We start from the raw sequence: 12,720 nt of genomic DNA on the forward strand, positions 1-12,720 counted from the left end.
CATGGGAAGGAAAAGAGTCATAGTAACAATATTTTTTTTTTCTGGAGAGAATAGTGAGATCAATTGTAGTAGCCCTCCCCATTAACAACCCATCAGACTTCCCAATTGCCTACCTTTTCAGCTTTATTGTGACACGAGGCTCCTGAGGAGTTTATTCATAGACCTTACACTAAAAGCAGTCATTAAGCCTAGGGCTGGGAAATAGGAGTTGGTTATAGCCCTAACAAAAACTAGCTCAATTTGAAGCTCAGGCTCCAAATTAGAGACCTTCGGATACCATCAATCTTGAGGCTTGAGAAGGCAGTGGCAATTTTGACAATCACTGGGGTTGGAGGTCTCTCAGAGCTCCTGGGGAGCTAGTTTGGCTGACAGCATTAGCAACACAAAGGGGTAGTGGGGGAACCTCTAGGCTGAATAAGAATCACCTAACCTAGAGGTGGAAGAAGCTTCACCAAAGAATCAGTACAGTGTCATGTAAAAGACCTGAGTTGGAGTCTCCTGTTGGAGTCACCTAGTTGCCACAAAGTCACTAAATCTGGGTTTGAGTCCTGGTTTCATCAGTTATTGTGACCTTAACCTTGACCACTTCTCCTTTCTCAAGCCTCAGTTTCTTTACCTGAAAAAAATGAGGAGATATGACTAGGTGATCTTGAAGGTCCTTCCAGCTCTGATAGTCTGTAATTCTGTACTCATTTCTCTGATCCTGGGCCAAAAGTAAATGAATGAGAAACAACTGCCTGCAGACAGAGTCTGCCCAGAAAAGCCAGGGGAGCATTTCACTTATTACATTTTCCAGGACCTGGTCTATTAATTACCAGGGACAGTGTCCAGTTAACACATGACACTAACCAGGTTTTGCATACGGGAAGCATTTAAAGACTTCCCTATGTGGGATGTAAAAGGAAACAATACTCCCTACACAAATATCTCAGGGCATTCTCTTTGTGATAAGTGTTCTGGAAGGAGACTTGAGACCTGAAAACTCCTGTACCCTGGGTGAATCACTTCCTTTTTGGAATGTGACATCCAGCGGCAGCAGCTGCCTGAGTGTTATAAGCTGGGGAGGTGTTCAGAAGAAGGAATTAAACATTTCTGAAAGTAGAAATTCAAGGTCAGAGGCAGGATGGTATAGCAGAGAGCCAGTCTTGAAGTCAGGAAGACAGGTCTGAGTCCTAATTCTGACATACATACACTGGCTGCTTGACCCGGGGCAAGAAACTGAGCCTTGCAGTATGGAGCAGGAAGTAACCTACATTGGCAGAGGGAATTTCTTCGTTGGGAATTCTCCATAACAACGAGGCTGACAATACAAGTCCAATATTTCCCCTTTCCCAACCAAAAGTTAAAGAGTATCATATCAGTCCCCCAAAAGAGAAATGTACCCTGAGTCAGTAAATACTGATTATCTACTACTTTGGGGGAAGATTAAAAAAAAAACACTGGGAAAAAAGACCATTTAATCCATTTATTATATACATATTAAGGCACAAGTTTAAGCAGCAAAGAATAGGAAAATCTTTGGCTGACCAACAATATCAATATTTGCTGCAGGGGACACATCACACTCTTGGACTTCCCCCTATGTACACATCCCCATCTGGCTGTACAATACTGTACACCCCATTCTATACAGACCAGCAATAACCACATGCCAATATTTTACAACCAGTTACCGATGTCACCTGGAATGAATACAGCACAAATTCACAAAGCACCAAGACACATACACATGAAGCAGGCAGGAATAACAATGGCAGGTGCTGTGCGTAACCATTGCTGGAGGTGGGGAGAAGCATCCAACTCACAATACTTTCTCTAGACTCTGCTCTCTCATCCAACTATGGGGAATGAACCACCGCTCTTTCCAAAAGGGAAAAACACCTCAATTCATTTGTAAATGCTGAGAACCTCCAAGAGTATTTCTCTAAATCTGCAAACAGTAAATGGGGTTTACATTTGCCTACATTCCATTCTGTAATAAATAGTTGTTTACGAGGCAGACAAATTTCGGGACAAAATCGTTTGTAAACACGCCGCTGGAGAGCAAAACTTTCTGCACTGATTCTAGAAGAAAATGCTGCAAATATATTTATTTATATGTAACTGTATTTTTAATTCTACGAACTAGCAAAATCCCACAGCAAAAGCATACTGCAATGGTATTATAAAACAACATGCATTTCGTAGAACACGGTTTTGCTCAATATCTACTGAATTAATGCACTAATGAATATACACATATACTTGCAGAGTGTGCATATACATATAAACACATGCAGAACATCATGAGAGTGATGGAACTTTTTATTAAAAAGCAAACAAATATACTGGAACACATACATCCAAATGAGTGTTATCCTCCTGTATTCCTTGAATAATGGTACTATTAATCAAAACATTCTTGGAACTCCTCTTTGGGCCCTGCTGTCAGAACTAAGTTTCAGGCCACAATTTACTTCAATTCCTTGGGACGATGGGTAAGAGTTACTCAAGGCAGAGGCAAGAATTTTTTTTTTTTACATTATATAAATATGAAAAAGTTTTCATTAGCACGGTACAGGAATTCACCACCCTGATTGAGATCACAATTTATTCTAGAAACTGCCTGAGGCACACAGAATTATCCAGAAATGATAGTGGCTGCCCTGGGCAGTAACAAGGTCCACCATCACTGGAGACATTCAAGTGAGAGCTGAATGACCACTTCACCGGGTTGCTATAGAGAGCATTTCTGTTTAAGTAAAAGTAGGACTAGGTGACCTCTGAGGTCTTTCAATCCAGGGATTCTGTGATTCGTGGAAAAGGGAATCAGTGTTGGGAGTTATAACTTTATTTTCACCAAAAAATTGGTTTTACCCAACTTGATTAGCCACTTTTTTCAAGAGGTGTGGCACCAAATAATCAAATGAAATTTACCTTTAAAAGGGGAAGACTTGCCTGCACTGAGGATACTCAAAAGCACATCCCAGGCAAGACGTGATTCAAGTACATTTTGAGTAATGGCAGTATCATGGAATAATGTATTGTGCCCCAAGCAGATGACTTTAAAGGGTCCATCACTCACTTGGATGTATGAGGTCTGGTGTATTTGCCAAAAATAACTTTTTTTTAGTCACATCACTTGATAGTCAACCCTTGTATATATGCACTTACATACATATATACATGTATATGTACACCATTAAATATTTAGAAGAGAAAAGGGTACAACTATTATAAAAAGAAAGAAACTTTTAAAAGGAACATTGTTGCCATTTCTTTGAAGAAATCCACTTACTAAAAAGCAAACCATTGTCATCTCCCAGCTGACCATTTCTTGGTAACTTGCTAAATAATCCATTTCCCAAGAAGTCCACACTTTTGCAGATACAAATACTTTAAACAGTCCACGTACTGAACACACACGCACTTTGAAACATTTAGATTTCTTCATGAATAAAGAAAACAAAGGTTTACAAAACATATACTGAGTCACCTCAGGTTTGGGAGACAGGAGGTGGACTGACAAGAAGGAAGATGTATATCGCAGTCTATCCAGAAAAACGAAAGAACGCCCATGGGATTCTCTTGCTATAGACATACCACTCCTTTGATAAGAAGTTCAAAACCACAAAGAGTGACACAAAAAAATGTTTTTTTCAGTACAGACAAAAAATAAACGCATAAAATGAACAAAACTGTGGTGCTGGAAAACATATCTCTTGGCTTGGCACAGTTCTCTGCTACGTAAAGGTGGCGTCTCTGACATTCTGGGCCACTGTTCCATTAGCTGCTCCTTCATCACTCTCTCCTTACACACATTATTGGGCTGTAGTAGGAATCTCTAGGTTCCTGGTGGGCGTTTACATTGAAGAACCCAAAGATGAGCCCTTCTCCCTCAACTCCCTCTGTTATCTCCATGGCAACCAGAATCCAATCAGGATTCAACATAAGGGTTTGTGTTTTGGCCACCACAGGTGTATGTACTCATAGTCTTGATGATAAACAGGGGTGAGATTGGACACAAGGAATGCAGATGCTTAAATGGAGGCACTGAAGCTTACCTGGGAACCACTCAAGGGTGGGGTGGGGCTAGCCTTCAGGAGGTTTTATTCCCTGGCTCCTGAGATTCAGAACTCCCCTTCATGGCTCTCCATAAGACCTTCTTTGTGTGAAGACCGGAATCCACTCTGGCAACCAGTCTCCTGATGGAGTTCAAGAATGCTGCCATACTCCCAATGGCGACTGCTCACTCCTGACCCTCACTGCCTTACTTTTAAGGAAAAAGGGCTCATCAACTTTCATTTCACTGCAGAGAAGTCAATGCTCCTCAAATGAAGGAGGTGAACGATGACCCACTCTGGAGGCACATTCAAGATAGGCTAATCTTGGCACTCTGGTTAACTAACATGTGGGAAGTTTAACAGGGCAAGAACTGAGGGGAAATTAAAGAAGAAATTCTTGATAGGTTAAGAAATGAAGGCCTCTTCTCTATTTGTGGGGGCAGTTGGGAACCTCTTCTGCTTTTAGACACTGCTGAAAAATCTAGTGTTAGAGGACTTTCTACCAATGTACCCTATTTGGCAGAGCCTCTAGAAGACCCTTTGCATACACTGACTACAGGACAGGTTAAGTTTTTTGATGAGTTGAAAGGTATCATCTAGTCCAATCTCCTAATTTGACAGATGAAGAAACTGAGGCCCAGAGATGCACACTAATTTGCCATGATTTCATCATCGTTAATTCATTCAAAGTTGTCAAGGAAATAATTTTAAAAGCAGTATTTCAGCATGTGTAGAAATAATTTATTCATCTCTTGGCATGTCATGGATTCTCCACCCCAAAAACATTCACAATGGTGTTCTATGATAAAGGCCTAAATCTGCTGAACATGTTGATGGAAATCCTCTGTCCTGGTCAATGCAGGAGTAATTTCAAAGAGCACATTCTTCTGTTAACACTGTTTGTTAGGGAATGCTATGCACCCTCTTTATTACTGATATCAATGGACATTTCTCACCTATGGCAACTAGTAATAGAATTCAAGGTCCTCATTTCTGTACTTTCATTCCAATTTTCTGTGTTACTACAGGTGTGACAACACATGGATTAATCCCTTGCCTTCTTTCAGGCATGTGCTTGTTAAATACTGATTGGTGCTAGAGATCAGTATCTTCAGAGGTAGCTACCATCAGCTTAATCCTGTCACAAGAGCTAGTAAATTGAATCAGAGATGAGGATGGGGACATTCCATTCACTTTGTGCCTCCCTTACCTCTGACCTATACTCCACCCCATCCTAAAACCCTGGAATTTCATAATGAAAGAGATGAGGAGAGCCCACTAATGGAAGCAGGCATCTCCTAATCTTCAACCTGCCTTCTGTGATCTTTGTCACATGAACAAAGAGCAGGTTTCAACAAATAAATATGACCAAAAAAGTCCATTCTGGGTCAAAAGCCAATGGTTTTCTCCTTCCTGTTCAGATGAAAACTCTTTCATTACTTTCATCTGTTCAGGTTGTGAGCTCACGCTCTGGGGAAGCTAAGATCCATACATCAGTTAAATTCCAAAGACTCGCCTTAAAAGAACCAGACAAGTGGGAGGAATTCCAAAGGTATTTCATCTCTTGCAGTCAATTAGGTGAAACCACACACAAGATTTCATTTTTTCCTAGGTGACCATGGGAAGAAAAAAAGTAGAATGAATGAGATAGAATGACAAAATTTGGGGAGCAGAAAACTTTAGTTCAACCCATTCGTTTTACAGAAAAGGAAACTGAGGACCAAGAAGGCAAAAATGACTTTTCCGTGGTCAAGTTAGTGGTCATGGGTGATAAGAATGTAAAGAAATTCTTACTTGGTGCTTAATAAATACTTGTTTATTGACTGATTTGGTGCTATTTTGGAGAGGGGGCTCTAAAACCAAGGCTCACTCTCTCCTGAAATGGAACTTCATAAACTTTTAAAGGAAACCAAATTAAGAGTAAATAAATGTGCAATGTCACTCTGACCCTTTCCATTCCAGAATGAAAGAGGAATAATGGCTACTTAATATATCATCTATTTTTACATTCAATGTTCTCCCTGCCTTGTCTAGGAAAAGCTGACCAGAAGAATAAATATTGAAACACCCCTACTAGATGTGCTACTATCTTACCAAACACATTCTTGGCAGAGGGAAGCTAAAGGCTATAGTCTACCAAGGAATTTGCTGCTCATTAATAATCATGAAGATGAGGAATCAGTCTATATGTATGAGAATGTATGGGCCCACAAATACAAGAAATCTTGAACAAGGTGGCCGCTGAGGTATAGAAGGAGCTGGGTTAACTAAAGCCCTCTTGTGAAAGACTCCCTTTTCCTATCCTCTTAACCAGAGAAATTTGAATAATGAACTGGGTAAGCCAGAAGAAAGGCAGTGCCCTTCTCTTGAAGAAAAAAGTCATATCATCAATGGTATATCCTACTTCATTGAAGTTTAACAAGAGTTTCACATCAGAATGAGTTATCACATACATGAGCTAGGGGTATGGAGATAGGGTAAAGAGAGAAGCAAGACAATTAGAATACGGTCTTAGAAAGCCACTAGTTCATTATTAAGCACAGAAGGAATAATGAGACCACTTTGAAATCCTAATTCGAAGAATAAATACGGATGAACTTAGGGTAGAGAGAGCTCCAAAACCCCAAGTATGTGACCTTGAAAGACACTGCTGAATCTAGAATAGGAGGGAAAGAAGAGGTTGTCCAAATCTCCTAGAAATCTGGCTCAGGCCAGGGATTGCTTAGGGCCTGCCATTCCTTTCCAATACCCCACCTCCCTGTGGATATTGAATTGTACTTACTCACACCTACACCGACATGCTCATAACCCTTCATGGGAAGCCCTGATGAGGGTTCAGGGATGATTGATATATATATATATCAGAATGGGTTATAAAAGATATGCAAAAAGGAATGCAGGGCTTTCAAAGGAAAAGCAATTTGGGAGCTTAACCATTCTTAATCAGAGAATGGTTCTGAACAGATCCTTGCCAAGAGATATCTTTTTCTATACCTTAAAAACTGCTACTTTCTCTTTTCTGTTAACTTCCTTTCCAAATCCACATTATCTTCCACTTTTCCTTGCTTTACAACAATCCAGAGTACTTTCATTCATCTTCAGTCATGTAGGTCTCCTGATTCCAACTATCTTTAAAAATAAATGTTCTTAGAGTCTGAAATCCCTATCCTTTTGAATTGTTCTTAAAATCCCACCCACCAACCTCCTGGTTTCCCTCCCCCCCTTCTTTCCCATCCCCCTTTCTTTGCCCTAAAACACTTTTCTTGGGCATAAAAATTCCATGGGAAGTTCCCTGGGGGAAGAGGGCAACTCTTAGATGAGAACTTCCATCATCTCTCCATCTGGAAACTCGGGTTTATGAAGCAAACTGCTTACTCGGCCTTTGTTGTCAGGAGTCTTCCCCTGGTTGGGAGAGGTCTCTGCCAAAAGAAAGAGAAAGATATACATACAACCATATACACATACACATTTATGTATACATACATATAAATATATATATATATATATATGTGTGATAATAGCCCATTCATCAAAAAGGAAAAAAAAAACCCAACCTCAAAGGGCTTTAGAAGCCCTTCTTCAAAACCAAACCCTTTCAATATCATCAAGAATGTTTAGGGGAGAGGGGAAGGAAGGAGGAAACCTAGCCCTGTGAACACCCTTCCTAACATGCCCTCCAGTTTACAAATGGGATCTAAGCACGACTCTTGTTCCTTTCACTGTACCTGTTCATCTTTCTCCTTAAATTACCTCCCGCCCCCCCCCCCACATGCATCTTGAGCCAGATTTCTGCAAGGATCCCTTAAAGCTAAAAGATCCTATTGTTTAGAACAAGAATAAAGCACTATTAGTATATTTTCTATAAACATAAGAGTTCATTTTTTCTCAAATTATAGCTATGAAAAACTGCCATCCCACCCACCTCCACCCAGAAGGTCTAAATTAAAGTCACCCTTTACATCCAAATAAGCAGCTTTCCCTTGGCTTTGACAGTGAATAGGATACTTCTGTAGCCACTGAGTATTTAGGAAATGTTAATGACAAAATCTCACACTTCTGGGAAAAGCCTTTTCCAAACTCCACAACTGAATCAACTGCTATGCTCCAAGCATCATAGGGAGACATGTTAAACCCATCACTGGGATAGGGACTGGATCTATGATTTCATTGGAACAGGATAATGATGTCAAACTCAGATAGAAACTGATCCCCACCCACAGCAAACTGATGTAGAAAACCATAGGGGCGGCTAGGTGGTACAGTGAATAGAGCACCTGCTCTTGAGTCAGGAGGACCTAAGTTCAAATCCGGCCTCAGACAAGTAACACAAAAACTAGTTGTGTGACTTTGGGTAAGTCACTTAACCCCAATTGCCCTACTTTCTACCCCCCCAAAAAAAATTAAAAAAAAGATGTAGAAAACCATAAACTAACATTATCTATGTTGTACTGCATTTTTATTTTGTTAAACATTTCCCTGGTTCTTAATGGAGTTGCAAGTTTGACACCTCTGGTGTAGGAGGACTCCCAGGTGAGGAAATTCTCACTACCAAGGTAGGTTGGTACCCTCTCTGCAAGTTATAGTCTTAGAGAGTTTCAAATTAGAGGGTGTCAAATTCTAATAGAAACCAGGGTCACTATATAGTACATAAGGACCCCTGCAGGCCACATTTGGACTTAGAAAACCATACATGTTTATATACTATGCTTTTTTATTTATTAACACATTGAAATCATATCAGAACTACATTTTAATTTGGTTAGGATTTATGTGGGAGTGCTGTAGGCTGCATACATCCTGTGTATGACACCTCAGGCCTACAGCCCCCTTTAAGCTTAGAGGGCTTAAGCGCTTTGCTCAGTTTCACATAGCCAGTATGTATCAGAGCCAGACGCAGGATCTGAACCTAGGTCTTCCTGGTTCTGAATCTAGTACTTTATCTACTACACCACTCTTGCCCTCATGCTCAAAGAAATTTTGCTTTTCATCCTTCAGAAAGGAAGTTAAGTTCAATAATAATTAAATACAAACTGTGTATCAGAAGTCTCCAAGCCAAGATGTCTTCCCTACCTGTGATCTCTCCTGACCCAAGCTTCCCCCTCTCTGCCCTTACTGCATAGAAAAGTCCAGGTCGAGGGGCAGCCAGGTGGCTCAGCGAGTAAGAGCACCAGCTCCAGTGTTGGGATGACCAGGAGATCGAATCTCGGGCTCAGACACTGAGCACCACACCCAGAAATAACTGGCTGTGTAACCTTGAGCAAGTTACTTAACCCCGATTGCTTAAAAAAAAAAAAATAGAAAAGTCCAGGTCCTACAAGTGGTAAAATACTCACCCAACTTTTCTCCAGTCGCCTTGGCCCCTGTGTGTTTCAAGATGGGGCTATTTGAAGGGGTGGTGCTCAGTTTGCCACGACTAGGGAAAGTAGCCATGCTGGACCAGAAGGGTTCAGAGCTCTTGTCGGTCTGAGTGCTACTGTCTTTGCTTCCTGTTTTGGCATGGGAGCTGCCTACCAGCACCATGGAAGCTGCTGGAGACAGAGATGAAGCCGCTGGCGGTGGCAGGGGAGGAGGTGTTGGCAGCAAGGGAGTAGAAGCATGGTCATGGTGCTCTTTCCCTAATAGCAATCCTGAGAGTGAAAAAAGAAACATGTTTCAGCATTTTGAGTCTCTTCATTAAGCAAGGGCAAGATTTTCCTTCTTAGCTAGCTGAAGTTCATAGACAATGGGTTTGCTGCCTGTGAATGTCTTAAGAAAGCTGGCCTCCCTCATAGGTGATGTGTTCAGTGGTCTAAAAATATCTCCTCCACTGGCCTGCTGCTATTTCTGAAATTCTCCCCAGTATAGCCAATTCCTTGGCTATACTGTGACTCTGTGGCCTTATGTAGACCCTTGCTGAAAAGCAAATTGCTATTCACCATTCTCAAGTCAATGACTGGTTTGCCAGATTTGTTAGGAGATGAAGGAAGAAGAGGTACCTTGGGGCGGGAAGGAAGGTTAAGAAAAATGGGCAATAACAGGCCAACTCCAGCAGGATGGAGACACCCTGCACATCTAGGATTGGGCAAACTGCTCAGCGCTCATGAGGAGTCAGCCTCCCTTCCTTGACTATATCCCCCAGACAGGCCTAAGGCTGTAACTGTTGGAGAAGGGAAATGAGTCATCCTAGACATCAAGGTCTGCAAATGTTTCCAAGCAAAGCTGGGCTGGTGAAGATCTTGTCCTAAGGCCAGGGCACCAAAGAGCACATGGGTGGCTCCTGAGAAAAATATTCAAAGAAGGGCTGATTTTTCAAAGCAGTCAGCCGTGAAAGTTTTTAGTGTAGGAGACGTATATTTTAGGAAAAGCTATCTCCAAAAAGGGCTAGGGCTTATACATAGTCTAATAAGTGCTACTCATTATAGGAGCATAGATTTAGAACTTGAAGGGACCTTCGGGGCAATCTAGTCCAACCCCTTCATTTTACAGATGGAGAAACTGAGGCCCAAGGGTTAAGTCCAAGGTCACACAGGGAATACGAATAATAGACCAAATAAAGTCAAGTCAACAAGCATTTATTAAGTGCTAAGTGCTGAGACAGAAAGGCAAAAACAGTCTCTGAGGCCCTCAAGGAGTTCACAGACAAATGGGGGAGAACAATATGAACAAGTAATGTAAAAACAAGATGTAGACAGGGATAACGTGGCCCTCATCACAGAGGGAAGGCTCTAGCAAGCATTAAGAGAGCCTGAGAAAGGGATCTGAACCCAAACACTTTAAATCCAGAGTCAGTGTGCTTTCCCTGGTACCACGATGCTCTCCAAGTCACTTTGTCTAATTCATAAAAGACCCACATCAGCTAAGTTTACATATCTTCTTTCCCAAAGCAGTCTAAACAGGGATGCATAGATTTCCTTTAACTACACACAAGTATCCCTTGGCCTGAAGTGAAGCCTACTCAAGATTTTGCTCTGTTCAATCATCCCAAACCAGCGGTATCTCAGTTTTGCCAGGACAGTTGGGAAGCTTGCCCGAGCCCCTTCCACAAATCAGAATCGGAGGCTGTGAGGTTTCCAACTACCTCCTTATAAAGCCAATCAATATATGTGTCTCAGAGCCCTGATTCAGCAGTAGATATTGGGCTGTGTCCTAGTCATTATTGAAGGCAGAAATCGGAAGGAGAGACAGGAAATGGGGCAGAAACATTTCCTGAAGTTTCAGAGTCTCAAAATTTGTTGCAAGGAAAAACTTGCTAACAATCAGAGTTGGTCAAAATAAGAATGGGCTGCAAGAGTTCCCCTCTTACTGAAGGTTTTCACATAGAGATCACATGTCCAGGGATAGTGCAGAGGGGAATTTTGTTCAGGCAAAGGTTAAGTCTAGAAGACTTCTGAGATCCTTTCTAGCTCTGAGATTCCAGGTGAATCTGTTTTGGTGGCAGCCCTATTCTATGCTTGGAAGGTTGGAAGGGGAGAGGATAGGGCAGAAGGAAGATAAAGGCCTGGTGGGTAGATGTCATAAACTGACTTCAGAATGGCCTCCTCTCTACACATTTCCAGCTGTCCTTGATCACGCCTCTCTTTCCTTGGGTCTCCAGCAAGCTTCTCTATCTGTGGGGAGGAGCACAATTGCCCTGGAAGGGGTCTTTGATGAGCACAGCTGCTGTCCACACACCCTCTTTGAAGCCAATTTCCTTTGAGGGCGGGGGGCTGCTGAGACAAGACTGTGGAGAGACTTCAAACAGAGATCCTGGCTGGGTAGCTTTGATCATCAGACTTCTTATTCTTCATATTCCCTTATGTTCTTAACCCCCCTGGCACTAAGCAGTCAGAATTCTCTAGTGTTTCCTGGGTTTAGAACCCCCATCCCCACCCGCTCTCCCCCCACCCCTGTCTGCAATACTAACGGAAAATATCACACAGGTCACAAAGTCTGCTCCCAAGGAGGATCTTCAAAGGAGGTCAAATTTGTTAGAGAACTTCCCTCCCCATCTTACCCCACTACCCCAGCTGCTTTGTAAATTCAGCATGGGAGAGTGGAGGAATTCTGTAAGGAAAAGATGTCTTGGAGTGTGTTTATGGCAAAGCTCTATTTCTAGGCCTCCTTGAGCCCTAATTTTTAACCCCAACCTTAGGCATTTCTTCCAGGAACTCCACTGAGGAGAGCACTAAACTTGGGAGTCATGGGACATGAGTTTGAATCTTAAGTCTGCTATTTACAACCTGTGTGACCTTGGACAAGTCACCTCACTGGACTCTCAGACCACTCTGACAGCTACTGCTTGGTTTTAACTCCATGGAATAAGATGCTCTGCACTGGGTACCCCCTAGTGTCCCATCCCCATCTCCCATCCCCACTTTCCTGTCTCCTTTTGTATGCTGTCTTCCCTTTGGGATTTTAAGCTCAGCAAGGATGATAACTGTCTTTCTTTTCATTAATTGTTTTCCCCAGTGCTTAGCACAATGTCTGGTTCATCGTAAGTGCTTAAGAAATGCTTATTGGATTGGAGGGGATTGGACCTAACCTGCCTGAACCTTATTTCTGGCTCTGTAAATAAGGAAGCTGCATCAGATGAACTCTAACATACCTTTTGGCTCCATCTACGAGCTTATTAATGCCTATTCACAAAGCCTCCCTGAAGCCCTGCCCTACATAAAAGGAATAACAAATATTTCACCATCCACAAATGTCCTCCTCTCCT

At 42.0% G+C, this 12,720-nt stretch overlaps 1 protein-coding gene across 13 annotated transcripts in view; it reads right to left on the reverse strand.

The window, feature by feature from the left end:
- Positions 1-1,451: 1,451 nt before the first annotated feature.
- The window catches only part of AMOTL1 (angiomotin like 1), a 254,555-nt gene continuing 243,286 nt past the window's right edge, over positions 1,452-12,720 (reverse strand). For all 13 annotated transcript variants that reach the window (XM_069080086.1, XM_069080085.1, XM_069080083.1 and 10 more), the window contains 2 exons: positions 9,377-9,670; positions 1,452-7,462 (listed from right to left, as the gene is read on the reverse strand). In XM_069080086.1, the coding sequence (XP_068936187.1) occupies positions 7,356-7,462; positions 9,377-9,670 (401 nt within the window). In that variant the 3' untranslated portion in view covers positions 1,452-7,355. The remainder of the gene's footprint in view (positions 7,463-9,376; positions 9,671-12,720) is intronic.

The sequence above is a fragment of the Petaurus breviceps genome, unplaced genomic scaffold, assembly GCF_028583685.1.
Source record: "Petaurus breviceps papuanus isolate PSGF00001 unplaced genomic scaffold, PetGlider_PUasm1.0 91133, whole genome shotgun sequence".
NCBI lineage: Eukaryota > Metazoa > Chordata > Mammalia > Diprotodontia > Petauridae > Petaurus > Petaurus breviceps.